This window comes from Lepidochelys olivacea (genome assembly GCF_965140295.1).
Source record: "Lepidochelys olivacea isolate rLepOli2 genome assembly, chromosome: 12".
In the NCBI taxonomy this organism is placed as follows: Eukaryota; Metazoa; Chordata; order Testudines; family Cheloniidae; genus Lepidochelys; species Lepidochelys olivacea.
The window spans coordinates 40,991,968-41,016,699 of NC_140422.1; the positions used below are offsets into that span (position 1 = coordinate 40,991,968).

Below are 24,732 nucleotides of genomic sequence, written 5' to 3' on the forward strand. Positions count from 1 at the left end.
TCTCCCCTTTCCTGGGTGAAGCCAGAGCAGATCAATTCCAGCAGCACCCACCACTGTCTCCTGAGCCGGCTCCAGTCAGTCCTTGCTGTGGTCCACTGTCGAGTCACCTGGGAACATCTTATTCCTGTTTAACTTTTCTGTTGTGCCCACGGGGTCACTCACTGTACAGACAGTGAGTGAGTGACAGCACCGCCCCAGAGCTCACAGCCCGACGCACTTCACAGGCAGCACTGCCTGCAGGACAGGGATGTGATAAACCTGCCGCTCCTTTGCTCTGTCCTCCAGTGGCTTGTTTCCTCTCCCTGGCTGCAGGGCTTGGCACTTAGTGGCACCAAATCTCACCTGATGCCCTCGCTGCTCTCTCCTCCAGAGGGCCCCCCAGCTGTGATGTCCTCTGCAAATTCCACTACAGCTGCACTGACAATCCCCCAGACACCACCAGGCAGCTGCCCCAGGTGCTTGACTTGAGTGTGGCCAGGTGGTGAGAGCACGCCCTCCCCAGGATGGTGAGTGGCGGCTGTTTCCGGGAAGTCTCTGGGAAGCTGAAATCTTCCTGGCCTGAGCTCCAGCTAGCCTGAGCAGCCACTGTCCGGTGCATTGCTGTTGGGGAAGAAGCAGCCCCTTGGGCTAGTTTGAAAAGCCCCAGGCTCCTTCCAATCCAACTCTGGAGCTAGGTATGGCCCGGGGCATGCTGGTCTCACAATAGCCATTGACAGTGCCTGAATGTGCTGGAAAGGGAGGATGCTCCAGGCAGGGGCCTGGTTCAATTCCCAGCTCTGCCATGGTCTACCTGTGTGATCGGGGCAAGTCATGTGATCCATCTGCCTCCATTCCAGCTTCCCAGCCAAGGATAGTGGTGCTGGGAGGATGGAGGGGAGGCTGCTCCTGGGAGAGCACCATGGAGACATCGGGCAGCATTCAGCCCACGTGGTGGACCTCTCAGAAAGCTGACCGTGTGAACGCGGAGCTAGCCATTCTGCACCCTGAGCTCCAGCAGGAGCGGCCAAAGGCAGGGAGCGATGCTGGTGAGAGCCAAGCTGGAAGCCCAGGAACCCCAGCAGGTGCCACTTGCGGAGCAGCTGTGCAGGCTTCTGCCTCTCTTAGTCCCTGCCAAGCTTCCTCACTCCTGAGCTGGAGACTGGCTGTCCGGGTACCAAGGGAGTGTATTTCCCCCTCCTCCCACTGCCTGGTTGGAGTCACCGGGCCCTGGCCTGCCCTACTCCAGGAGGAAGCAGGTTGCTAGAAAATGGTGCATTTGTGTCGTGATGAGTAGTTGTGTAGAATAAAAATGTTGTTTGAGCAAAGTAGCGGGAGGCATCTCGGCTGGTGTCCCGGGCTGGGGCAGCCAAATGCCTGAGGCCTGCTGTGTCTTAGCCAGGTGTTCCAAGCCCACGGGCTGTATTTGGGCATTGTTGTTACTGTGTTAAAATCCTGCCCCTTGGCAGGGACCTGGAGGCTGACTGTCATTTTGTCCTGGCCGGTGGAGGCTGGTCCAGTTCACTGAGAAGCTCCATAGTTTGGCAGACTTTGTATAGGGGTGGCTAGCCTGCCATAGCCTGGGGAAGGGGCGTGCAGCTGCTGCCTACCGTGTGCCTTGCTTTGACTGGTGCTGTTAGCCCCTCACTCTCACGGGCACCATGGATTCTTCTTGCTGGTACGTGTGTAATGTAAGACACTGGCTTCACCTCCTGAAGGGGCTGGGGGATCTGCTCCAGGGACCAGAGGAGCAGGGATCAGCTGGCTGCCGGGCCTCCGTGTGAGGTGGAGCAGAGTCCAGTTATAAGGGATGCCAGTGAACGTTGGCAGCTGCATGCTGTTCTTTCAGCCCCTGCTTTGTGCCTCCACTCGTCATTCAATTAGCTAATCAACTTCCTCTCCCCCTTTCTGCCCTGCCCGGCTCCCCTGGCTCTGGGAGGGGAGAATGGAGAACTGTGTTTTCAGGTTAATAAGCTCTGGGCGAGGCTGAGGTGCCGTGCTCTGTGCCTGGCCACATTGTGCCTGCTGCAGCTGGTGGGACCTCGTCAACCTGCCAGGAGCCATTAGCTGTCAGACGAGGAAGGGAAGCAAAGCAAAGCTGCAGGCTTGACACAAGGCAGAACTGGGCCCTGCAGCCCCCTGGACCCGCGTGCTGCGCTCTGAGAGCTGCTGTGCAGTGTCTCTAGCATGCCCCTCGCTGGGGATGGCCGGCCTGCTGGGCAGCCTCCAGAGGTTTGTGGCCAGGTTGGGAGCAGCCTGGCTCCTGTGGAGCTCAGCAGAGCGGGTCCTTGGGGTTGAGGAAGGGGATTTTCTTTCTCCACTTGCCTTGTCAGTCTCTTGGGTGGGGAGAGGGTCCAACCCAAGGCTCTGCCATCTGGACTCTTCCAAAGTGACCACGAGGGGTTCTCTCAAATGCTCCCAGAGCTGCAATTGGCCAGGCACATGAGGGCCATTCTAGCACCCTGGTGACCTGATGCGAGCAGCCGTCGGTTCATTCCATGTTCCCAACCACCCTTGGCCGCTCTCTTCCCTGAGGTGCCAGGCCTTTGCTGTCGGAATGAGTTATGATTACAAGAGCTTAACAGCTGGAGCCCTGCTCTCCGCTTCCACCGTCTCCCACACCCCTGAGATCCTGTCTTCTGTCCTGAAAGCCATTGGGACCCCATCTGGCTAATCTGCCCTGTGTTGGTACAGTGTGGCCTACTCACAATGGGACATATACTGGCTCTGGCCCCTTAATCATCGGGAGGTAATGGCTCTGCTTGGACAGTGCTGAGGGAATGGCCCTGCCTCCTCTTGTGTGGGAAGGAAGAGGCCATGGCCCGTGGGCTGGGGACAGCCCTTGGTGGGAGCTGAGGGTCCAGCTTGGTTGGCTCAGTGTTGCTGGGGCACTGGTGTGGTGTATGTGGGTACCGGACCAGACCCAGCCAATGTCACGACAGCTCCTGGCCCTGCCGGAAGCCGAGGAATTCATCTTTTCCTCCTCATGCCATATGGAGAGAGCCTAAACCCCTGTGGCAGGGGAGGGGAGGAACCTAGAATTAGGTGAAACTTTTCAGCTAGTGGTGACTGTGGCTTGTCTCTTTCTTCCTGTCCCTCCATCTCCCCAGTGGAGAACACGCAGCTGACCCTGAACCTGCAGACGGAGAACAAAGGCAGCGTTGTCTCAGGCGGAGAGCTGACGATTTTCCTGGATGGGCCGACTGTTGATCTGGGAAGCCTGCCTAATGGCAGTGCCGTGACAGAGGGTGAGTGCCGCCCATCTCCACGTGCAGGCCGCTGCTCTGAGCCTGAGGTGGTGAGTGCTGGGGGTGGGGAGGAGAAGGGCTGAGATCACAGCTGTAAGGACTTGTGAACAAACATCTGAGAGTTAGGAGCCACCTCCTCTCCCAGGTAAGGCTCCCAGTTCAGCCTGTTAGAGTGCCATGCAGTCTGCCCAAAGGACTGGCTCACCCTCACCTGACGGATTATCCCAAGGGCTTGTGGATGTGCCTCTGCCCGGGAGGGGAGCTGTGGGATCTGCAGGAAAAGGTCTTCTCCTCCCGCAGGGAAGCGAAGGGTGCAGCTGTTTTGTGGGTGCTCTGCATCCCCTCTCCCATCTCTCCTGGGCCTCAGGAGGTTGCAAACATGTTGCTGTGGGCATGGCCAGTCAGGGCTCCCTGTGGTGGGAGGAGCAGAGTGAGGAGTTCAGGAATGGGTGAGTGCATTCGATATCAGGGCATCTCATTCAGCCCCCTCCCTGCCTGGGGCAGGGATGTTAGGACCTGTGACGTCTGAGGGCGTGACATGAGCAGGGCTTCCTTGCGCTGCAGGATTTTGCCTGGGCTGATGCATTTACTGGCTACCTGTGCTGGATTCCGAGCCATGGCGTGATACAGGTGGAATGAGATGAAACTCGCACGAGGTGGCCTGAGAGCTTCAGCTGCTGAAAGCCTGGAGAAGTGGGGGCTGCAGGTGAAGCACGAGGGACTTTGGCAGAGCGGTGTGCGGGGAGCCCAGGGCTGAGGAGCCAGGCCTGGGGCAAAGGGGCATTAGCAGAGCAGCGCTGTGGAAAGTAGCCTAACTCTGCTGCTACTAGCCCCCATCCCCTAGACCATCACTCTTCCAAATCCCCTGGAAGGCCCTGTGCGGAGGCCCCCGGGATTTCATGGGAACACCTGCCAGTAGGTGCTTTCCCCAGGACCGGGGCCTTGACACACTGTGTCAGACGCATTTCCAGGGTATTTGCAGCATGAGGGCGGGCGTCCCCTGCATCTCAGTGTGTTGGGCTGTTCTCTCTCCAGATTCCCTCTTCAGGGGGCAGCCAGCACCGGAATCACCAGCAGCCCACGTGTCTCTTAGCCTGTCTCACACTCCTTGCTCCTTTTCCTGCTTGTTTATTGTCCAGGATCCCAGTTGCCTGGGAGGGATCCCAGCAGTGTGGCTCCGGCTACAGAGAGCAGACACCAGCCCCCCAGCACAAACTGCTTTGGCGGTAGATCCAGGTAAGGGCCCCTCACTGACGACACCTGTTGGTCCATTGATGGTAGCAGGAGGGGCTGGTTCTCAGAGTCTGTGCAGGAGGCTGAGAAGTGAGGCTCAGCAGGAGCTTACAAAGGAGACCATTCAGTGAGCTCACCAAAGAGCATACAGGATGTGTGAGGAAGGGAGCGGTAGCCCTGGCAGGGCCAGCTGAGGGGTGGTGGCAGGAGAGTGCAGAGATGCCCTGGCAAGGCTGGCTGGGAGAGCTGCCTGGTAGGGATGAGGCAGACAGGGGGTGGTCGTGGGGAGTGGAGGCTAGGAGTCTGCCTGACTGGGACGGCTTCCTGGAAGAGGAGAAATGGGCTTACTGTAACCTGCCTCCGAGGAGGCTGTAGCCAGGAAGGAACCTGCCTCTGACACGCTGTGCAATTCCTCCCCATGTACACCCCTCCCCTTGGTCCAGCCTGGGTCTGTTCGAGTGTTAGCCCTCTAGGCACCGGTTTGTCTTTCCTATGTTTGTACAGCACCCAGCACAGTGGGGTCCCAGTGCCCCACGGGCCTTGGGGTGCTTCCACAGGAATTGCAGAAGGCTGCAACTGAGGGCGGCTCGGACAGGTTTATTCCTGCCCGGAGTCAGAAAAAGGCTCCAGTTGCCATCACCCGTGCTGGCAATGCCTTGCTATCCTGCTCTGGCCTCGGCGCTCAGCTTCCAGACAAATTGTTTTATTGTTGCTGCCCAAGAAGTCTTTTTTTTCTTGTACGCCGGTGGCAAGGCCCTGCCAGGCTGCTGGGGGTGCTGAGGTGAAGCCGCCCTGCTCTCCTCTCACTCATACCGTGCCCCGTGGCCGGTCTGGGGCATGTTGACGTGCTGGCACCGGTGCAGCTTTGGCAGAGGGGACGCAGAGCAGTGAGGGAGCGTTCTGCTGGCAGGTGAAGAGACGCTGTGGAAGGGGCCTGCTCCTTTAGTCCCCTCTAGCAGATCTGGTCAGACCCCCATAGGTAGCTGCCCGTGTTTGTCTCGGAGGCTGTGTGCAGTGTTTGGTTCCACGCAGTAAGATGGATGCCTCTTCACACAGTCTAGAGATCCAGAGGGGGAGCATCAGCCCCTGAGCTCTGCTGAGAAGAAGCTAGCTGCATCCTTGTGCAATGTCTCCATTTCCCTGGCTCAGGAGGGGCAGGATGCTCCCCGTGCTCAGCTCCTCCCCTGCTGGCCAGTGGGCACAGCTGCCAGGGGCAGGCCAAGGACCAGCTTGATGTTCTCTGTCTCGTCTCATCTCTCTGTTGCTTTGCTTCTAATGCTTGGGCCACTTACTAGCCCTTTATACCCCCAGACGATCCTCCAAGTCAGTTTGACCCCATGGGAACTACACCGAGCTCCTGGCCAACCCCCCATCCTCTCCCCCTCCTTCCAAACCCGCTCCTGAGCAGTGTCTTCTCTTGGAGGCCCCTTCATCCCAGCCTGTTGTTCAGCCCAGCCACACCCCCTGCTGCAGTGTAACTCGATGGGACAGCTTCACCCAGCCCCAAAACGGCACAGTCTGAGTCCTCCCCTTGGCCGACAAGGTTTCCTTGTCTAGAGCAGCAGTAACACCCATAGCCCAGGAGTGGGCTCGGCTCAGCCACACCCCAGCCTGTAGCCAGCGGCCAGTGTCTTGTGTTGCTCGGCATGGTCCAGTGCCATCAGCACTAACCAGCCCTGCATCTAGCTGAGACTGAATTGTAGGGAGGCAGAACTCAGTTATCCAAGCTGGAATTTGGGCAGTAAATACCCCAGCTTGCACGAGGGATCTCTCATGAGAACAGAGGGCAAAGCCAGCAGCACAGCCTTCCCCCGCCCCCAATCCTGCTGGCTGAATTGCTCATACCACTTCAGCACCTTTGGAGGTCTCCTATCTACATGCTGGGCAGGCCACGCAGACAGGAAGAGGAGAATCGTGTACACGCAGCTAATGGAATTCAGCACTAGGCAGACACATGCAGCCACCAGACTCACTTCCCAGCTCTAGACTCACCTTAAGGCGGCACTGCCCCCTACTAACCGGGATGGACCACCCACGCCAGGGTGCTAAACACACAGCCAACCCAGGTCTGAGGCCTGGCCATCCAGAGTCGAGTGGCCTGCAGCCCTGACAGAAGAGCATCAAACTGAAGACCATGATCAGCACCTTAGCATCCAGCCTTGTGTCCCTGGATATGGAGCCCAGCCCCTAAAGCTTTCACTCCAGGCAGGACTCTGGAATTGCTCCACCTTCATGGGAAGGGGCAATGGCAGAGGTGTGAGCACCCTCCTCACCACTCCTTGGAGCCCATATGTACTCAGCACATGGAGAAGGAAGAGAGGGGCCTGCCCTGAAGGAGCGAAGAGCCCAGCACCACCATAATTCCTTTCAGAAGCCATGCACTTCCATGTGCAGGATCTGCTGGCCCATGTAGACAGAACAGCACCACCCTAATGTCTCAGCTGCCCTGGTGGGAAGTGCTGGGATTCTCTTTTTTTGAAGACGCAGGCCTGTAAGCAGAACATCTGTAGGAGCTGCTGGCTGCCGGCCATCAGCTACAAATCTACATAGATGTTAAATCCAACCCCATGTTGACAGTGTGACACATCTCCCAGTAACCACAGCTCCAAAGTGAGCAGCTTCTCCCCATTTAATGCAGCTCCAGAAGGCCAGGATGTGGCCCCAAGCCAGGGAGAGGATGGCCCAGTGCCGTAGCAGTACACTTCCAAAGGAAATGAGTAGCTGCTTTCCCACCTTCTGCCCTGGTCGCTTTGCCTCTCTTGCCCTCCCTGCATATTCTGACGCTCCCACGCAGGCCGCACCCGGTGTGGGCAGCCTGCTTCCTCCCCCGGCACAGGAGCCTGCTGCCGCTTTAATCAAGGCAGCGGCTGGGGCTATCCAAGCCTCAGGAGCTGTTCGGAGGGAGCCCCTGCAAGCTGGGCTTGCATGGGTTTATCCAGTTACACACGCTGCTGGATTCAAAGGGAAATGCCAGGCTCCCTCCACACACACATCACTCCAGCTGAGGGAAACTGCTCTGGCTGTCGCAGGCCAACCCCCAGCCTAGCTCTCTTTTGAGGGGAAAGGAAACACTCTGCAATGGGCCCAGAGAGGAGCAGGCCAAGTGGCCCTACAACCACTGCTGTGCGGCCCCAGAGGGGAGCGGGAGAATGCCTTTGGGTTCTCACGTGGAACCTTGCTGCCCACGCTGTCAGTGTAGAAAGAGCTCTTGGGGTCACCGGGGGTAGTTCTCTGAGCACATCTGCTCCCTGTGCAGTGCCAGTCAAAACCCTAACAGAATGGTACGAGCCATCAGGAAGGGGCTAAGGCAGACAATATCATAATGCCGCTAGATAAATACCTGGTACTCCCACATCTTGACTAGTACGTGCAGTGCTGGTCGCGCCGTCTAGAAACATATCTTAAAATTGGAAAAAGGACAGAGAAGGGCAACAGAAATGAGTAGGGGTATGGACCAGCTTCTGCATGAGGAGAGATTATAAAGTCTGGTGCTCTTCATCTTGGAAAGAGACGACCAATGGGGGATATGAGAGAGGTCTATAAAATTATGACTGGTGTGGAGAAAGTTAATGGCAAAGTATTATTTACCTCTTACTGTGACACATGAACCAGAGGTCACCCAATAAATTAACAGGCAGCAGGTTTAAAACAAACAAAAGGAAGTACTTCTTCACACAGCGCATGGACAACCTGTGGAACTCATTGCCAGGGGATTTTGTGAAGGACAAAACTATAATGGGGTTCAAAAGGAATTAGCTATGTTCATGGAGGATTGGTCCATCAATGGCTATTAGCCCAGATGGTCAGGGACACAACCCCATGCTCTAGGTATCTCTAAACCTCTGACTGCCGGATGCTGGGACTGGATGACGGGACGGATCACTTGATGGTTACCTGTTCTGTTCATTCCCTGTGGGGCACCTGGCACTGGCCACTGTCAGAAGACAGGATACTGGGCTAGATGGACTACTGGTCTGACCCAGTATGGCCAGGAGTTGGCTGGACCCACAGGGAGCCCCTGAAAAGCCCTGGGATCTGAAATATCCCTATGACCCCCACAGATTTAGAGTGGCCCCTGTGTGTGAGTCACAGGGAGATGAGCTGCGAGAGGCAGGAGACCCTGGAAAGGGGCAGAAGGGCAGTGATAAAGCTGAGAGCAGCTCTGCTGGAGCTTATCCACCTGGCTCAGGAGCTCTTAACCTCGCATAGATCTGACTGTTTCTGGCCAAACCTGACACCCTGATCACTGGGCTTTGCCCTGTGGCAGGTGTGGGGAGAGACTCTGATCAACAGAGTAGGATGGGCAGAAATGGCAAAGGTGCCACATAGCTGCCTGTGGGAGAGCCGGCTGTACCCACCCCGGATGGTGCTGGAGGCTACTGGCTCCCGTCTGGGCAAGGAGACCATTTGCATCTGTCTGGCGGGGGCAGTGAGCAGCAATAAGTCGAACGCTGCTGAGGTGTCAGGGGCCTGGCCTCCCTGGGAGCCTGAGCCAGATTCTGGAGTGCAAACAGCTTCACGCAAGCCAGCGTACTTCAAGCCTGCTGAGCTTGGATGTCCACAGACGTGGCGACATCTCCTGCTTGCAGCCTTTGAGAAAGGCACTCAGGTGAGCACAGGCAAGCTGCCTGGAGAGTCAGTGGCCCAGGGCACCATGCCCCAGGGCTCACCAGCCCTCCAGAACAGCCGCCCTAGGGCTATGGAGAACAAATGTGCACCTCCAGGTTGGCCACTCTCTCCTCTACACCAGCTAGGACACAGGGCCTGATCCCTGGGCAGAGAACTGTTGGCTCCAGCCACACCAGGTAAAGCGTCCTCTCTGCAGTGGTGAACATGCCAGTGCCCCGACTTCACCCAGCACCCCGGCAGTGACTTCTGGGCTGTTTTTATTTCTCTCCCCACCTTTTTGTTCAGTATTGCTGCCTGGTGTGTTCCACCTCAGAGATGGCCGCCTTTCCATGGCGGAGAGTGATTCCTGTGTGCGTGTGAGAGCAGGCTGGGAGTCCACAGTGGGAAAGGCTCTGTTTATGTGTTGAGTGTTCTTTCCATGGGCTGGAGGCCTCCCTTAAAGATGGGATGGGAATAAAAGGGTTAGTCTTTGCTCCTCAACAATTTCTGCCCTGTCTTCTCAAGGGAAACTGCTTGGTCAGGGCTTCCTTTTCTTCCCCAGCACAAATGGTGTCCTGAGATTTGCTGGTAAACTTGGGGATAGGATGTAAAATTCCACAGTTAACTGTGTGAAGAGAGAATAAAGAGCCAGTCATTTGCGCTGGCTCGGAAAGCTGGTGTCCTGGGTGTGGGGGAGCGGCTACAAACCTTGTGTGCTGTGAGCGAGGGGCAGAGGTGGGGTGGGGGAGTCCGTCGCTGTTGCTGCTTGGCGTATTGCAGGGGCAGGAGGCTGCAGATTGCGAGATGGTACGTGATGTAATCTGGTCGTGGACATGTCACGAGTTCTGGTGCTCTGAAGGGCTTCTCCAAGCTAGGCGCAGGTTTTGCTATACCTGCTTTACAAGGGCTGACGTCTTGCTCTCTGATTAGTGATGGGCAAGAATCTTCTTGTGAGGCCATTTATTGCTCAGGTAATCTAGAGTCAAAGCCACTGGTCACTCGCCCTTAAATGTTGTCTAGCCTCCCTTGGGCTGAGTTCTACACAGAACTCATGGCCCCAGCACCTTACAGATCAGGACTTGCAGTGGGATATGATAGCAGAAATGCCCAGCAGAGCTTTGAGCTCGAGGCTGAGGTCCTGGAGCAGGGGGACGATAGGCTATGGGCAGCAGCAGCAGGGTATAGCATTCAAGGCTGAGCATCTCCCGTTCAGACAGACAGCAGTGACTGGAGGGAGTTGCGAGAAGAGCACTGAGGATGGTCAGGGGCTGGAGGAGAGAGGTGTGAAAGGTGTGCGTGGCTCTGCAGTGGGGAGGCTGGTGTGAGGCGGGGCGGTCAGGAGAAGTCGGGTGGAGCTGAGGTGAGTGTCAGGAAGGCTTGCTGCGTGTGAGCTTTGCAAGGCTGTGGAAGGGTCTCCAAAGGGCAGGCTGGGAGCCCCATCAGGGGCCACTAGCAAATCTAGGGAAAAGGCCAGCCTAACGAACCTTAGACTCTCCTCCAGATCCTGCCACCACACAACCTCATGTGGCTTCTGGGCTGGGAGTGTGCTGACAGCCTCAAACCTGCATCGCTGGGCCAGCCTGCTGATCTGGCTTGTGAGCAGTGCTCTCCTGCGGCCCTGGCTGGGCTGGGAGCAATTCTGCAAGCTATGAAACCTTCCGAGGCCAGGACATTTTGCCTTCATTTGTTCCAACAGCTGAGACTTGGGCTAACCTGAGAGCTGGAGGTTTAGAGCAATTTGCAAAGGGCTGCGGAGGCGGTTTCTGGGCATGGCCGCTTGGGAGGACGAGTGGCAAGTCTAATAGCAGCCTTGTCTACACCACCAACTGGCTGTCCCCTGCTAGCACTGGTGGGAGCCCTCGGGTGGGCAGCGGTTCAGCTCCAGCTGCTATCCTCAGCGCCATGCCGATTAAGCTGGCTCTGAGCAGATACGATGAATGTGGTGCTGGAGCCAGGGAACAGGCTGTGCGCAGGCTCCCCATAGCGCCAATCCCAGGGCAGGGGAACCCCTGTATTGGGGGTGGTGGGGGAAGGGGCCGTAGAAATCTAGTGTGGAGGAGGTTGGTGCGTTTGCAGCACTTAATGTCTCTGGCCCTGCTGCTCCATCCATGCATGCTCTGCCCGGTGCCGCCCTCAGTGTGAGGGTCCGTGCGAGGGAGGCTGGAGAGCCTGTGCACCCGGCATCCTTTCCCAGTCCTCTCAGGATGGGGGAGGCGGTTTCCCTTCTCCTCACTTCGTGATGCTGCTACATGCAATGTGCTTCTCTCTGTCCTACAAACAGATGGGGAAGCCTCTGCCTCTGTCACATCCTCCCCCGCGCTTTCACGGAGACCAGAGGAATTTCTCAGCTGTGCATTTCACCTTGTGGCTAATGGCTCTGGGGGCCCCCATAGCATGTTCTCCAGAGCTGCCCGGACACCAGGTCACTCAAGCCGTCCTGGTCTCATGTGCCTCATGCCCGGGGCGCATTCTGCCTTCTCCCATTCAGCTGCACCCTCTTACCGCACGAGTGTCTCCTGTGTTGGGCTTTAGTAGGTCACCCTGCAGTCCCTGTGCTGGGGCCATGGGTTTGTGACCACATTCAGAGGGGGTGAAATGACCATGTGCTTGGAGGAGATGAAACCCACTGAGTGGGTTTAATAGAGGGGCCTAGACACAAGCTCAGGGACTGAGTCCTTCTCTGGGCCTGCCCCTGCCCTTGCAGAGCGGGCGAAGGCCGGGGCTCTGTCTGGGGGCTGGCAGTATTCTGTTTTGGCTGAGTCTGCTGCCCCTGCTCTCCTGAGCTCTGGTCGACTTGGGTTTGCACAGAAGGGGCGAGAGCCTCCCGCAGCTCCTCATGAGACAGGGTGTCTGAATGCATTCCTGATTCAGCCCAGCTTTGGCTCTCCTCCCCTGGGTGCTGGCAAGGCTCCGAGAGTCCATTCCCATCGAGCTCTGCCTTGTTTTTTCCTGCTCCTATTTTAAGTTTTGGTTCCCAGCTGCGTCTTCACCACGTGGCCATGCTCTGTTTGTTTCCAGGCCTCTATTAAAAGACAGTGCCCATGCGGGAGCGCTCGTAGGAGGCCTGGGCTGGCAGGCTGGCTAATTCGGGCCTGGTAACCCTGTGTGGCCTTCTGGCAGCCTGGAAACATCCTGTTTTGGTTTCTAAAATCTCTCTGGGCTGCTTCTAGCTTGTCTGTATTGAGAAGGGCCCAGCATGTGCCTGAAGCTGCCTGCTCCGATGGGGTCCAGCCTGGGTGGGGAGCACCGCCACCTCCCTTCCCCCAGCTGGAGCACCTGGTAGCTGGGCTGTCAGCACAGGCTTTGCCGTTAGCTTTGGGTAGACCATGTCCCTTGTCCTCACTGCCACCTGGCTTCAGAAGGGAAGCTCCTTTCCAAGAGACTGCGGGGAGAGGCATTGACTCGCCTGGAGGGAGCAGGGAGAATGTTCCTCTTGGGGCCAGAGATCTCCCCACAGTGTGTTGAGTGCAGTGGGTTTGGTCTTTAGCCCTTTACAACTGGCCCTCACTGCAGCAGAGCCCAGGCCCTGAGCTCAGGCCTTGCCTCAACCAGGGTCTGGACTTGAGCGGTTTAACGGGGTATGTGTGCGTTGGGAGGGTTATAATGAGAACTGTGGCCAGAGCCAAGGCTGTTTCTCTAGGGCTGCCCCATGGGAGGAATTGTGACTAGACAGAAACAGGCCTAGCTGCTCCTGCTCGCATGCCGACCCATCCGGCTGCTGAACAGAGCCAGCTGCTCTTGTCAGTGGCTGATTTCTCTGTAGCAATCAGCTTCTGCTATTGCCCACGTTCCCTCCCTGTCCCAGGGTCACGCTCGGCTGCTCCCTACGGGGAGCAAGAACTGAGCAACTGGAAGCAATTGTGGGCTTGTCAGCCCTCGTGTGGGGCACAATAGATGTTGTGGCCCTGTGGCTGCCAAGCTGCCTTTTCCTCCCCGATCCCAGCTCTGGGCAGAGTCCTGAACTGCAGGGACAGCGGGAGGGTTTTGCCCTTTTAAGGTGATAGCTTGTCTGGACTCTTTCCTGTCGGTGCTCCCCCCCTCTCCCTGCAGAAGGGGCTGCTTCAGCAGGGCTCATTTGGAAGCAGTGCTCTGCCCTATGGTCCTGAGCTGCTCGAGCCAGGTGGGGGAGAGTCCTGGCTGTTCTCTGCCTGAAGGGTTCTCCCTGCCCTCATTTACAGAGCTAGTGTAAAAAGCCCACTTGGAACATCTTCTGAATGCCAGGTTATTTCCATGAGTCAGTGATTCCCGTTTCCCTCTCCTCACTCCCCAGCCTTAAACAGACGTATCTTCTGTGGCCACCAGAGCCTTCCAGGCTGCTCCTTGCCCCAGAAAGGGCTCTGTTTTTTGGTGGCTGTGATCCAACTCCCCTACCAGCCGGCCCTGAGCTCTGCCCCACCCTGCTCAGACATGGTCTTCAGCCAGCAAGGGTGAAGCGGTTCCTTTTCCTGAGGGTCTCCGTGCTCTGCTGGGGCACAGAGCAGTGAAGGGACCATGCATCTAGAATCGGGGACCCAGTTTGCCACCAGTTGCCAGCAGAGCTGGCTCGAAACTTGGATTGTGTCAGTGCGGCCCAGGGTTAAAGCTTGCGTAGGAACCATGGCAGCTGCCAGCGTTTTGCTCCTGCTGGAGGCCTCAGCTGGCACATGGGTCTCTCCCCCCGTAGCCAGGTCAGTACAGACCGGATTCCCTAATCATGTTTGTGTAACTGCTTTGGCTGGTTCCCCCTTCCTCCCCGCTCTGTGCAGCCAGAGAGCCCAGGGTACATAGCTCTGCATCCTGCTGCTGCTCCATGTACGTTGATTAGTGTTCTATTTCTATTATGGTAGCACCCAAAGGCCCCCAGGGGATTGGGCCCCTTGGTCCTGGGCACTCTGCATTGTGTGCCCTGGCCACTGTCCTGCTGAGGGATGTGCTCAGAATGCAGTGACACCCAAGGGGTCAGGCAGCACAGCGGATGTGATGGCAGGAGAGCTGCACTGTAGACACAAAGTGAACCAGGAACTGTGTGTGTGTGTGCGTGTGTGTGTGTGTGTGCGTGCCTGTGACCAGATCCCTGTTGCAAGTTGTAGTGTAGACAGGACTTGCCCGAGGTCACACAGCAAGCTAGGAGTGGAGACAGTAATAGAACCTGTGAGACCTGACTCCAGTCCCTTGCTCACCCAGGAGCCTGGGCAGAGTTGGAGACAGATCTGTGGCTTTGTGGCACACCCATTTCTTGGCTGGCCAGCAGAGGCATTGTTCCACTGAGAGACTGGCTTCCTCCTTAGCTCTGCTGCCCTGTCCCTGCGATCTCCTGACCTTCAGCCCTCGTGCCACTGTCCTGGTCTCAGTCAAGGGGTGTGCCTAGATTCAAGGGCAGCTAGTGTGCCCTGCTCTGTCGACAGGCCTCTTCTCCAGATCTCCAGCTCTGTACACCTCACTGAAATGATGCTGCCAATGCATGTTAATTCATGAGGAGGGGAGTGTTGGCTAGAAGGCAGAGGTTGATGGCTTAGGTGTATCACAGCCCTCCGCTAAGGAGTGGGGTGATCCTGTGAGTTCTGGAAGGAGCAGGCTGTATGGAAGTATTCCCAAGGCTCTGGCTCCTGCCGGCCCTCCTGGTGTGCATGGCCTCTTTGCTTGTGCATGAGATTTTAACCCCTTGATTTGTGTGGAATAAAGAAGACAGGCTATTCTTCAGGGGTCTGTGCTGAGAGCAGAGGGAAGGACTCTGTGCCTGGGAGTTGACCAGCCATGTGTAAGAGCCCCCCCATTTCCTCCAGTCAATGTTAATGTTGGTGCTAACTTGGGGTTGAGGGCTAGGGGCTTCAAATAACCTTTGGGTAGACATGGATCAGCCTGAAAATTAACTGCTGCCCCCAAACATAGCTGCCAAGTGTAATGGGTTTTATGAAAGTTATGTAAAATAAGATAATTTGCATATTTACAAATAATTTGCATATGTCCCTAACTTGATCTTAAATGAGTGGTTTTACTGTGGGTGAAACATCCGCTGGCAGCCCTAAAGAATGAAGCCTGGCGTGTATTTACAGAGCCAGAGCAGGGTAAGCTTCATGTGCGCGCTGCCCTGCAGCATGGCCCATCCTGGGGGGAGGGCCACTTGCAGTAACAAGGCAGTGCCTTCTCAGGACCTGAGACCCACCAAACTCCTCTTACAGAGGGGCCCCAAACATCCATTAGATGGGAACAGCTTTTCATCCTGGCTGAGCTAACCTGAGCTCAGGCAAGTCCAGGGTCTGTCTGTAGGAAACACTGCAAAACCTTCCTCTTTGAAAACCCCTTTCCATCCTTTGCGTGGCCCTCACAGCATTGCCACTTCACCCTAACAACTGCAGGGGGCGTGGCTGAACTCTAAAACCCCTCCCCCAAGCAGGACTTTCCTCCAGAAATGGAGAATGCCCAAGAGCTCAGGGAGCCTGGTGGAGCGCTCACAGTTGCAATCCATGTCATGTGGAAGGCTCTCAGCTACCAGTGGTTGGCAGCCGTACAATCCCAGTAGTATAAAATGGGCAGAGAGCTGCGCTGGGTTCAGGATGAAGACCGATAGGTGAAAGCTTTGTAAGCCATCAGCAATGCCCTGAGGTGTCTAATGCCCCAACAAGTGTGAAAATCAGAGGGGGTCCTATATAAATGTCACATTAAAAACCAGTGTAGTTAGAAGAATGTTAAGGTTGCAAAGTCAAGCCCTCAACAGTTAGGAAAAGCCAGAATGAAGGTTCCCAGTGTTCCCTTAACACTCCCTCGCATGCGTATATGTTAGGATAGTCTTGAACTCCATAGTCACACATTAGACTCATAGAAATGTGGGACTTGGAAGGACCCCGAGAGGTTTTCTAGCCCCTGTGCTGAGGCAGGGCTAAGTATTATCTAGACTGTGCCTGGCTCGTGTTTGTCTAACCTGCTCTGAAAAATCTCCAATGACAGAGATTCTGCAGCCTCCCTAGGTAATTTGTTCCAGTGCTTAACCATCCTGACAGGAAGTTTTTCCTGATGTCCAACCTGAATCTCCCTTGCTGCAATGTAAGCCCATTGCATCTTGTCCTGTCCTCAGTGGTTCAGGAGAGCAATTTATCACCCTCCTCTTTATAACACTCTTTTCCGTACTTGAAGGCTGTTAGCTCCCCTCCCCACCCCTCCTTCTCCAGACTAAACAAGCGCAGTTTATCAGTCTTTCCTTGTAGGTCATTGTTTTTTCCTGTATCAGCTGTCAGCAGGGTTTCAGATCCATAGCACAGACCTCTCCCATCTGAGAGAGAGCCTGCATGGCTGGTGCAGCCTGAGAGAGGGGGTAGTGGGCGGGCGGGCAGCAGGGGCAGTAGCAGCCTCTCTCATCCCTGTTCAGATCCTGCCCAATTCCCTTCCCCATTGAGTCACCCCAGCCTCTGGCTCCCCCATCCCTCCCCGGGGCAGGCTCTATGCTGGCTGAGTGCCTGAAGCCAGGTGTCACCCACCTCCAGCAGCTGCTGCAGGAGGAACTGCATCTCCTGCCCACAGCTCAGCCAAATGCATGGCCTGCAGGCAGGTGTCACAGGGCTTTTAAGTGTATGTGTGTGTGTCACATGAGCTGTGTGACGCTGGGCAGCTGTGCTCTAAAAAGCATAGGCATAACCCAACTTAGCACTGCTGCAGGGCTGGGCTGCCTGTCAGCATGCCATCTGCTGGGTGGTCTCCTCCACCCAGGTCAACTGAGTCAAGAGCTCAGGCCCGATGGTCAGGGACAGGTGGCAGATGAGCTCCCTCCACCAGTGCTTCAAGCCACTTGGTGGGGCGTGGGTCCAGTGCTCTATCTCTGCATTTACCTTTCCGCCATGCATCCTTCTCTGCCAGAGGACTGGCAGGATTTGGATGCCAGGGTGGGTTAGCGGCTGCAGAGACAGGACTGCTTTGGTGCCTCTCCCTGTGAGGGAGGGCACTAGTGCTCAACCACCTGGTCTTGTCCATGCTCCGACACCAGCTCAACCCTGAGCCCGACCCCGGAATCCCGGCCCAGCTCCAGAGGGTAGCTCTGGAGTTCTTCTGGCCAGGACTGCACTGGGTCTCTGCAGGGGTCCTGAGTCTTCCCCTGAAGGAGGGAGGACAGAGCCTGGTCTGCCTCCACAGCCAGGTCCATGTCTTCCACTTCCAGGCCCTGCAGAGACTCCTTTACAGTGCAGGTACTCCGGTGAGGAGCACGTTGGTGCACACCTTCCTCTGCCGCCTCCGAGGGCTCCGATACGACTGGCAGCTATTTTCTCTCCATCCGAGCAGTCTTCTGTGAGACCTCTCTGAGCTGCCAGTCTTCTACCAGGACCTTCTCCAGATCTGGAAGCTGTTCTTTGCGACTAGGTCCATTGTGGCCACCGAGGGGGAGGACCTCCTCGCGGAGCACCTGCTACACAACCCCAACCTACATGTACAGGTGGCGGAGTCCCCCCTCCGTGCACCGGAGACTGGTCCTGGCACAAACCACCAGAATCAGAGATCTCCTGGATTATGACAGTGGGGACTGGATGGATCCGCAAGTGCTTGGTCAGTAGCACGGGGCTCTCCACCCTCCTGACCCCCTGTGTGTGCTCCAGGAGGTGGGGGTAGCCTTGTCACCCACCTCTTGGGTTTTCCTTGAGCGGGCACTGGGAGAGGGTGCTCCCCACTCACCCCAGGCCCTCCGGACCTTTTCATCGTGCCCCTGTCCCGCGAGCCCCCCAGCTCCCTCCCCTCCATAACCTGAGCCAGCTGCACACCCTGCAGCCAGTTCGCTTCAGAAACGTGCCAAGGGAACACATTTACATGCTTGTGCTCCACACATTTCACTTTCTGACCCTCGTGTCCCGCCCCGATGCCAAATGGTGGGACTATTTACCACCTGTAGAGGGTGAGGAACCCTGATGGGTCAGACTCTATTCCACCCTCGTCCCACAGCCCACCAGGGATGTTGGTTGGCGGCTCCTTCATGGAACCGTGAGCTCAGGCATGTGCCTGGCACGGTTCACCCCCATCTCCGATACCTGCCCCTTTTGTGGTGTGAGGGAGAACCTGGCACAAGCTTATCTGAAATGCACCAAGTTGCAGCCTCTATTCCGGCTCCTCCAGAACCTCCTGCTGAGGTTCTGGCTACACTTTTCCCCAGACTTCTTCATATATTCACACCCTGTCCATGGCCCCACCAAGTTGCGAGACCTCCTCCTGGCCCTGGCCAAAGTGGCCGTCTTCAACACCAGGAGGAGGATGCTGGATGAGGGGGTGCTCTGCGACTGGGGGCCTATTTCTGCTCCTCCCTGGTCTCACGCATCCAAGTAGAGTTCCTCTGGGCGGCATCCGCTGGCTTCCTAGACAGCTTTGAGGAGCAGTGGGCACTGTCCAGGGTTCTCTGCTCGGTGTCCCCCGCTGGATCCCTAGTTCCGAACCTGTGACCTCCACTTCTTTCCCTGTTATTCTTTAGTTGTCCCCTGTGTTTAGTTGGATCCCAGGTCTAATGGTCCCTCCTGCAAGGCTGGGGGAGGGGCCTTTAGACATGCGTGGGCTTACGCCTGCCTGTTTCCTGGAAATTCAATATGGCCAACAACTCCTGTCTGAGACCAGTGTGTCTGAAACTAGCTTTCCAGGACCCCAGCGCCCAGCCAGCCTGTCCCCTCCTGCATGGGGAGTGGTTGGCACTGTGATTCCAGTGCTGCCATGTCCCATTGCCCTTCCCTACTCACCTGTGGCTGGTGTGTGGTGCTAAGGTTCTCCTGAATTGCTCTGCTCAGCCTTACTGTGAGACATGCCATGTTTTCTTAGGCTGCAAGGGCTGGAGGCTGGAGTCCTCGAGTGGGAGGCTGCTCAGTGAGTGAAGTTGGCTGGCCGTGCCCACACACTCTATGGGAACGGCAGTGTCTCAGGCATAGCAGGGGGGAATTTTGCCCACAGGGACAGGTGCACTGAACTGAGCCTCGGGAGTTACTTCATGAGAGAGCTGCATGACTGGGGAGAGGTGAGCTTGGCTCTAAAATGTGACCGCCGCTGATAGGGAGAGTCCTGTGTCTAGATCTGGCTTGGGGACCAGATCTGATTCGAATGCAGGAGTGGTAGGGCTCCCAAGTACCAAATAACCAAGTGTCTCTCAGAAGAGACTTGGACTATTCATTGATACGCCCATTAGTGCAAGGTGAGCAGAGGCGTGTGGAACTGAGACCTCTGAGCCCTAATGCCCAGCACCAAAGCCCACACGCTGTTCCTCCTGGACTCCCCATTGCTGGGACTTGGGCACGAGTGGCCAAGGTGTGTCTGGAACCAGTGTGCCTGCCTGCCTCTGAGCTGGGTGTTCTGGAGAGAGGGTGTATGAAGTTAGGTAGGTGCTCTGGGGAGCACGATGGCGTGGGACTCACTGGGAAGGCTGGCAGGGTGCACCTGGAGGGAGGGGTAGTCTGTGGCCTTCAGCACAGTTCCAGGCAAAAGGAAGTGAGGAGTTTCCTTCTGAGGCCAGCCTGGTCTCTGACCTGTTATGTGTCATTATCCCGCAGGACACACAGAAATTCAGCTGGAGCAGCCAGACAGAACGCAGGGAATGGAGACCACAGTCCCAGCACCAGGGTCCGCCACCGACAGCAAGTCAAGAGTCCAAGCACAGCGAATGGCACAGGTGAAGCATGGGACTGGATGGGCTGATGCTTGGCTTTTCAGGTACTGGCTCTGGCAGGCAGCGCTCAGGGCCTCAGCTGGTGGAGCAAGATGAAGCTGTATGGATGCTTGTTGAGCCAAAGCGATCTCCCGGTAACACACAGTGTGGCCCCTGGCTGCCCTGGAATTTCATGAAAATATTGTGTAATGTGGCCAAAGACTACTGGTCCCAGCCTGCAATGCTCTATTTTGATCCAAACAGACGGCCCACGGTATGTACTGGGACTTGTGCTGTCCCCGCATTGCTATATTTAAGGAGAGAGAAGTTCCATTCTGGGCCAGTTAGGAGCATCCTTTGGGTTCCTTGTGAGTTGCCATTGTGGCCCCATGACTGAGTAATTGGAACAGCTCTGCCATGGATTCCAAGGTCTGAACGGACCATTGTGATCCTCTAGTCTGACCTCTTGTATAGCACAGGCTAGAGAACTGTCCCCAAATAACTTCCAGAGCAGATCTTTTAAAAAAAAAGCCATTCTTCATTTAAAAATTCTCAGTGGTGGAGAATTCACCGTGACTTTTGGTAAGTTGTTCCAACAGTTAATTACTTGCACTGTTAAAAATTTACACCTTATTTCCAATCTGAATTTGTCTAGCTTCAACTTCCAGCCATTAGATTGTGTTAGACCTTTGTCTGGTAGATCGAAGAGCCCACTATTAAATATTTTTTCCCCATGTAGATACTTGTGGACTGTGATCAAGTCACCCCTTATGCTTCTCTTTGTTGAGCTAATTAGACTGAGCTATTTGAGTCTGTCACTACATGGCATATGTTCTCATCCTTCAGTCATTCTTGTGGCTCTTCTCTGAACCCTCTCCAATTTGTCAACATTGTTTTTGAATTGTGGGCACCAGAACTGGATACAATATTCCAGCAACAGTCACACCAGTGCCAAATTCAGAAGTAAAATAACTTCTCTACTTCTCCTTGAGATTCCTCTGGTTAAACATTCCAGGATCGCATTAGCTGTTTTGACCATTAGGAGTTCATGTTCAGCTGATTGTCCACTATGACCCCCAATCTTTTCAGAGTCACTGCTTCCCAGGATAGAGTCATCCATTCTGTAAATGTGGCTGACGTTTTTTGTTCCTAGATGTACATATTTACATTTAACTGTATAAAAACCCATATTGTTTGATTGCGCCTAGTTTACCAAGTGATCTAGATCACTCTCAGTGACTTGTCCTCGTCATTATTTATCATTGCTCCAATTTTTGCATCATCTGCAACTTTATCATTGATGAGCTTACATTTTCTTCCAGGTCATTGATAAAAGTATTCAATAACCTAGGGCCAAGAACCAATCCCCCCTGAGGGGACACCCATTTAATTTATGATTCCCCATTTACAGTTACATTTTGAGGCTTATCAGTTAGCCAGTTTTTAATCCACTTAACGTGTGCCATGTTAATTTTATATAGTTCTAGTTTTTTAATGAAAACGTGCAAAGCCTCATCAAATTCCTTGCAGAAGACCAAATATATTACATCAACACTTCTACCTTTATCAACCAAACTTGTAATGTCAAACTAAGTTCATTTTTTAATGACAGATCTATTTGCCGTAACCCATGTTGATTTGCATTAATTACATTATCCTCCTTTAGTTTAGTATTAATCGAGGCCTGTATCAGTGGCTCCATTATCTTGCCCAGGGTTGATGTCAGGCAGAAAGGCCTATAATTACCATGGCACAATGTTAGCCTTCTTCCAGTCTTCGGGAACAACTACCCCAGTGCTCCAAGACTTACTGAAAACCAGCATTAACGGTTCAGTGGGCACTTCATCCAGCTCTTTTAAAACTCTTGGATGCAAGTTATCTGGACCTGCTGATTTTAAAAATGTCTGACTTTAGTAGCTTCTGTTTAACATCCACCAGAGATGCAAGTGGAATGGAAAGAGTGTTACCACCACCACCATTTGTTTTCCCACCCCAGCTATAGAACAGCAATACTGTGACATACCAGGGTACAGGCCAGACCAGTGTGGGGCTGTGTGACCCCTGCCCTGCAGCCTTGGGTGCCTTAAAATGCCTTGCTGAAGTAGTTCCCACCTGGGCCACTCACAAACAGCCTTCAGCATGCAAGCCACACCGTGAGTGGCTCTGTGTAATTGCAGCCTGCCAGCCACACTTGGCTTACACTGTAGCTCTCACTGACCTTGGGTGACCCCAGCACAACCCCAGTCTCAGATTTCCCCCAAGAAATGTATGTCCTGTACTGGCCAGCCCTCTCCTGGACAATACAAATATTTTGTCTGTTATTCCTTTAATGGGATAATATGCCAGTGTATTATCTTAAGTAGTTATTCAGACACTTAGTTCAAGCACGCTGGATTAGATAAAACAGTAAAACAAGTTTATTAACTGCAAAGAGAGAGCTTTTAAGTGAATACAAGTAATGAGGCATAAAAGTCAGAAATGGTTACTAGAAATATAAAGATTAAACGCTTACTAATGCCTAACTTAACAAACTACATGAGATTCAGAGCGAAGTTTCTCACCACATGCTCCAGCAGTTTGCTGACGAAACTCTGAGGTCTGGACCCCTCCTCCAGAGTCCAACATCTGCTTCCTTTATCTCTTTAGGTGCAGTGAAAGCAATGGGCAGTGGGAGAGGGGGGTGGCCTTCGGGAGGGGGGTGTCCCTCCTTTTTAAAGTTTGTCCCCCCCTTGAAAATCATTTCCTGCTGGGCACGGGGAGTCAGAGTCTATGTGGAAGGATGTTCCCTGCCAGCTTTCTTTGTTTCCCTTCCTGCTTAATGACTCTGTTTACTGCTTAGATGAAAATGAAGCAGCGTACACATTCCATTGCTTAGGACAGACCTGTTTGCCAGCTTGTGTTTGGGCAGGGCTATGGGGTTTGGAACAAGTGCTAATAACACCATACAGGGGCGTCATAACTTCACACAGTGTTGCCACACACATTTTACCAGGACAGTGCTGACCAGAATATTAAAAAATGATACCTTACAAGTGTACTTTATACAAAGATTATTACAATAGTGTCTAGGGTGTGAATACAGGGATATATTTTGTCACAAATACTTTCTGAATACTCTGCCTTTTCCTCATTATTATTGATAATAAGAAGGAGTACTTGTGGCACCTTAAAGATTAACAAATTTATTTGAGCATAAGCTTTCGTGAGCTAACTAACTAACAAGGCTGCTACTCTGAAACCAGTCATTTTTGATAATGTTACTGTTTCCATTTAGTAATGGACCAATACCATTGTCAGGATTCTTTTTGTTCCTAATATATTTTAAAAACTCCTTATTGTCCTTAACCCTGCTGGCTATAGATTTCTACGTGTGTTCCTTGGCTTCCCATATCAATTTTCTACAATTCTGAGCTTCTTATTTATATTCATTACTATCAATTTCCCCTTTCTTCCGTGTGTGTGTATAAATTAATAAAAACATAGAGTTTAAGGCCAGAAGGGAACATTAGATCACCTAATCTGACTCCTGTATATCGCAGGCCATAAAATTCTCCATTACCCCTTATTGAGCCCAGAAACTTGTGTTTGGTGAAAGCATATCTTCCAGAAGGGCATTCAGTCTAGATCTGAAGACACCAAGAGAGGTCTTCTTTTGGGAGTTTGTTCCAGTAGTTAATCACCCTCACTTTTTTTTTTTAAATAAAAAAAATTGTGCCTTATTTCTAGTTTGAATTTGTCTGTCTTTGGCTTTCAGACATTGTTCTGCCTTTCCCTGTTAAATTAAAGAGCTCTTGAGTGCTTGGTATTTTCTCCTTACACTCTGTAATCAAGTTAGATTGCGCTCTTTAAGTCTCTCACTGTAAGGTGTTTTTTTTACCAGCCCTCGAAGTTTTTGTGGCCTTTTTCTGCACCCTTTCTGATTTTTCTGTATCCTTTTTAAAACATGGACATCACGCAATATTTCAGTATCAGTTTCACCAATGTCATATACAAAGGTAAAATTTCCACCCTACTTCCCTTCTATCCATCTAAGAATCGCGGTCGCCCTTTTTGCCCGGCATTGCACAAGAAGTTCATGAGGAGTTGCTTGTCCATTATGACCTCACAATCCTTTTCAGAGTCACTGCTTTCCTTGTTCCTAGATGCATAACTTTGCATTTGTCTGTATTAAAACACATTTTGTTTGAATGGGCCCTGGTTATGAAGCAATCCAGATCACTCTGTAGGGTGGCTGTGTCTTCTCTGTTATTTACCACTCCAACAATGTGTGTGTCATCCCCAAATGTTTTCAGCCATGGTTTTACTTCAGGATCATTGATGAAGTTTTCATAGTGCGTGGATGAATACTGATCACTGTTGAACCCCACTAGTAACACTTCAATTCAATGATGATTCCCCATTGACAATTTTTTTTTTTTTTGAAGGATAGTTCAGTTATCCAGTTCATGCGTTTAATGTGCTATATTGATATTGGCCAGAGATCTCCTCAGCCAGCTTTTCTAGCACTCTTGGGTGCAAGTTATTCAGGCCTGCTGATTTGAAAATGTTTGTCCTTCGTAGATGCCAGTTAATATCATTGTTAGTTACTAATGGAGTAGAAAAGTACTTCATCTGACTACAACATTCTGCTTCTTTCCAAATGATATTTATTGATCACTTCTGCCTTTTCTGTATCATTATTAATGATTTCTCTCTATGTAATAATGGCCTATCCCATGGATTTTTTTCCTTGATGTCTTTAGCTTCCCTTATAAATTTTCTGCACTCCATAACTTCTAACTTATATTGATTGCTGTCTATTTCCCCATTTTTCCATGTGTTATATGTTTCTGTTTTATTTCAAGTAGCTGCCTTCGCTTTGCCTCTGAATCAGGATGGGCTTTTAGCCGAAGATGTTGTCTTTTTGGATTGTAGAATTAGATTTTTGGCCATTTAATAAACTCTTCTTAAACAGCTTCCAATTTTCATTCACATTTTTCTGTCTAAAGTTTTTCTCCCATCAGTTTTGCTCAGAATATTCCTCAGCTTTGGGAAATCAACTCTTTTGAAGCACCAAGATTGTATATTGCTGGTTGGGAGACGCCTCTGTTTGCC

General features: G+C 53.3%; 1 protein-coding gene across 3 annotated transcripts in view; it reads left to right on the forward strand.

Moving 5' to 3' along the window:
- Positions 1 to 24,732, forward strand: part of WWP2 (WW domain containing E3 ubiquitin protein ligase 2) — a 93,407-nt gene that overhangs the window by 25,596 nt on the left and 43,079 nt on the right. For 2 of the 3 annotated variants that reach the window (XM_084644519.1, XM_084644520.1), the window contains exons 5-7: positions 3,087 to 3,224; positions 4,364 to 4,460; positions 19,544 to 19,662. In XM_084644519.1, the coding sequence (XP_084500645.1) occupies positions 3,087 to 3,224; positions 4,364 to 4,460; positions 19,544 to 19,662 (354 nt within the window). Of the gene's footprint in view, positions 1 to 3,086; positions 3,225 to 3,319; positions 3,370 to 4,363; positions 4,461 to 19,543; positions 19,663 to 24,732 lie in introns of those variants that run through there. The other variant, XM_084644521.1, reaches the window with a different exon arrangement.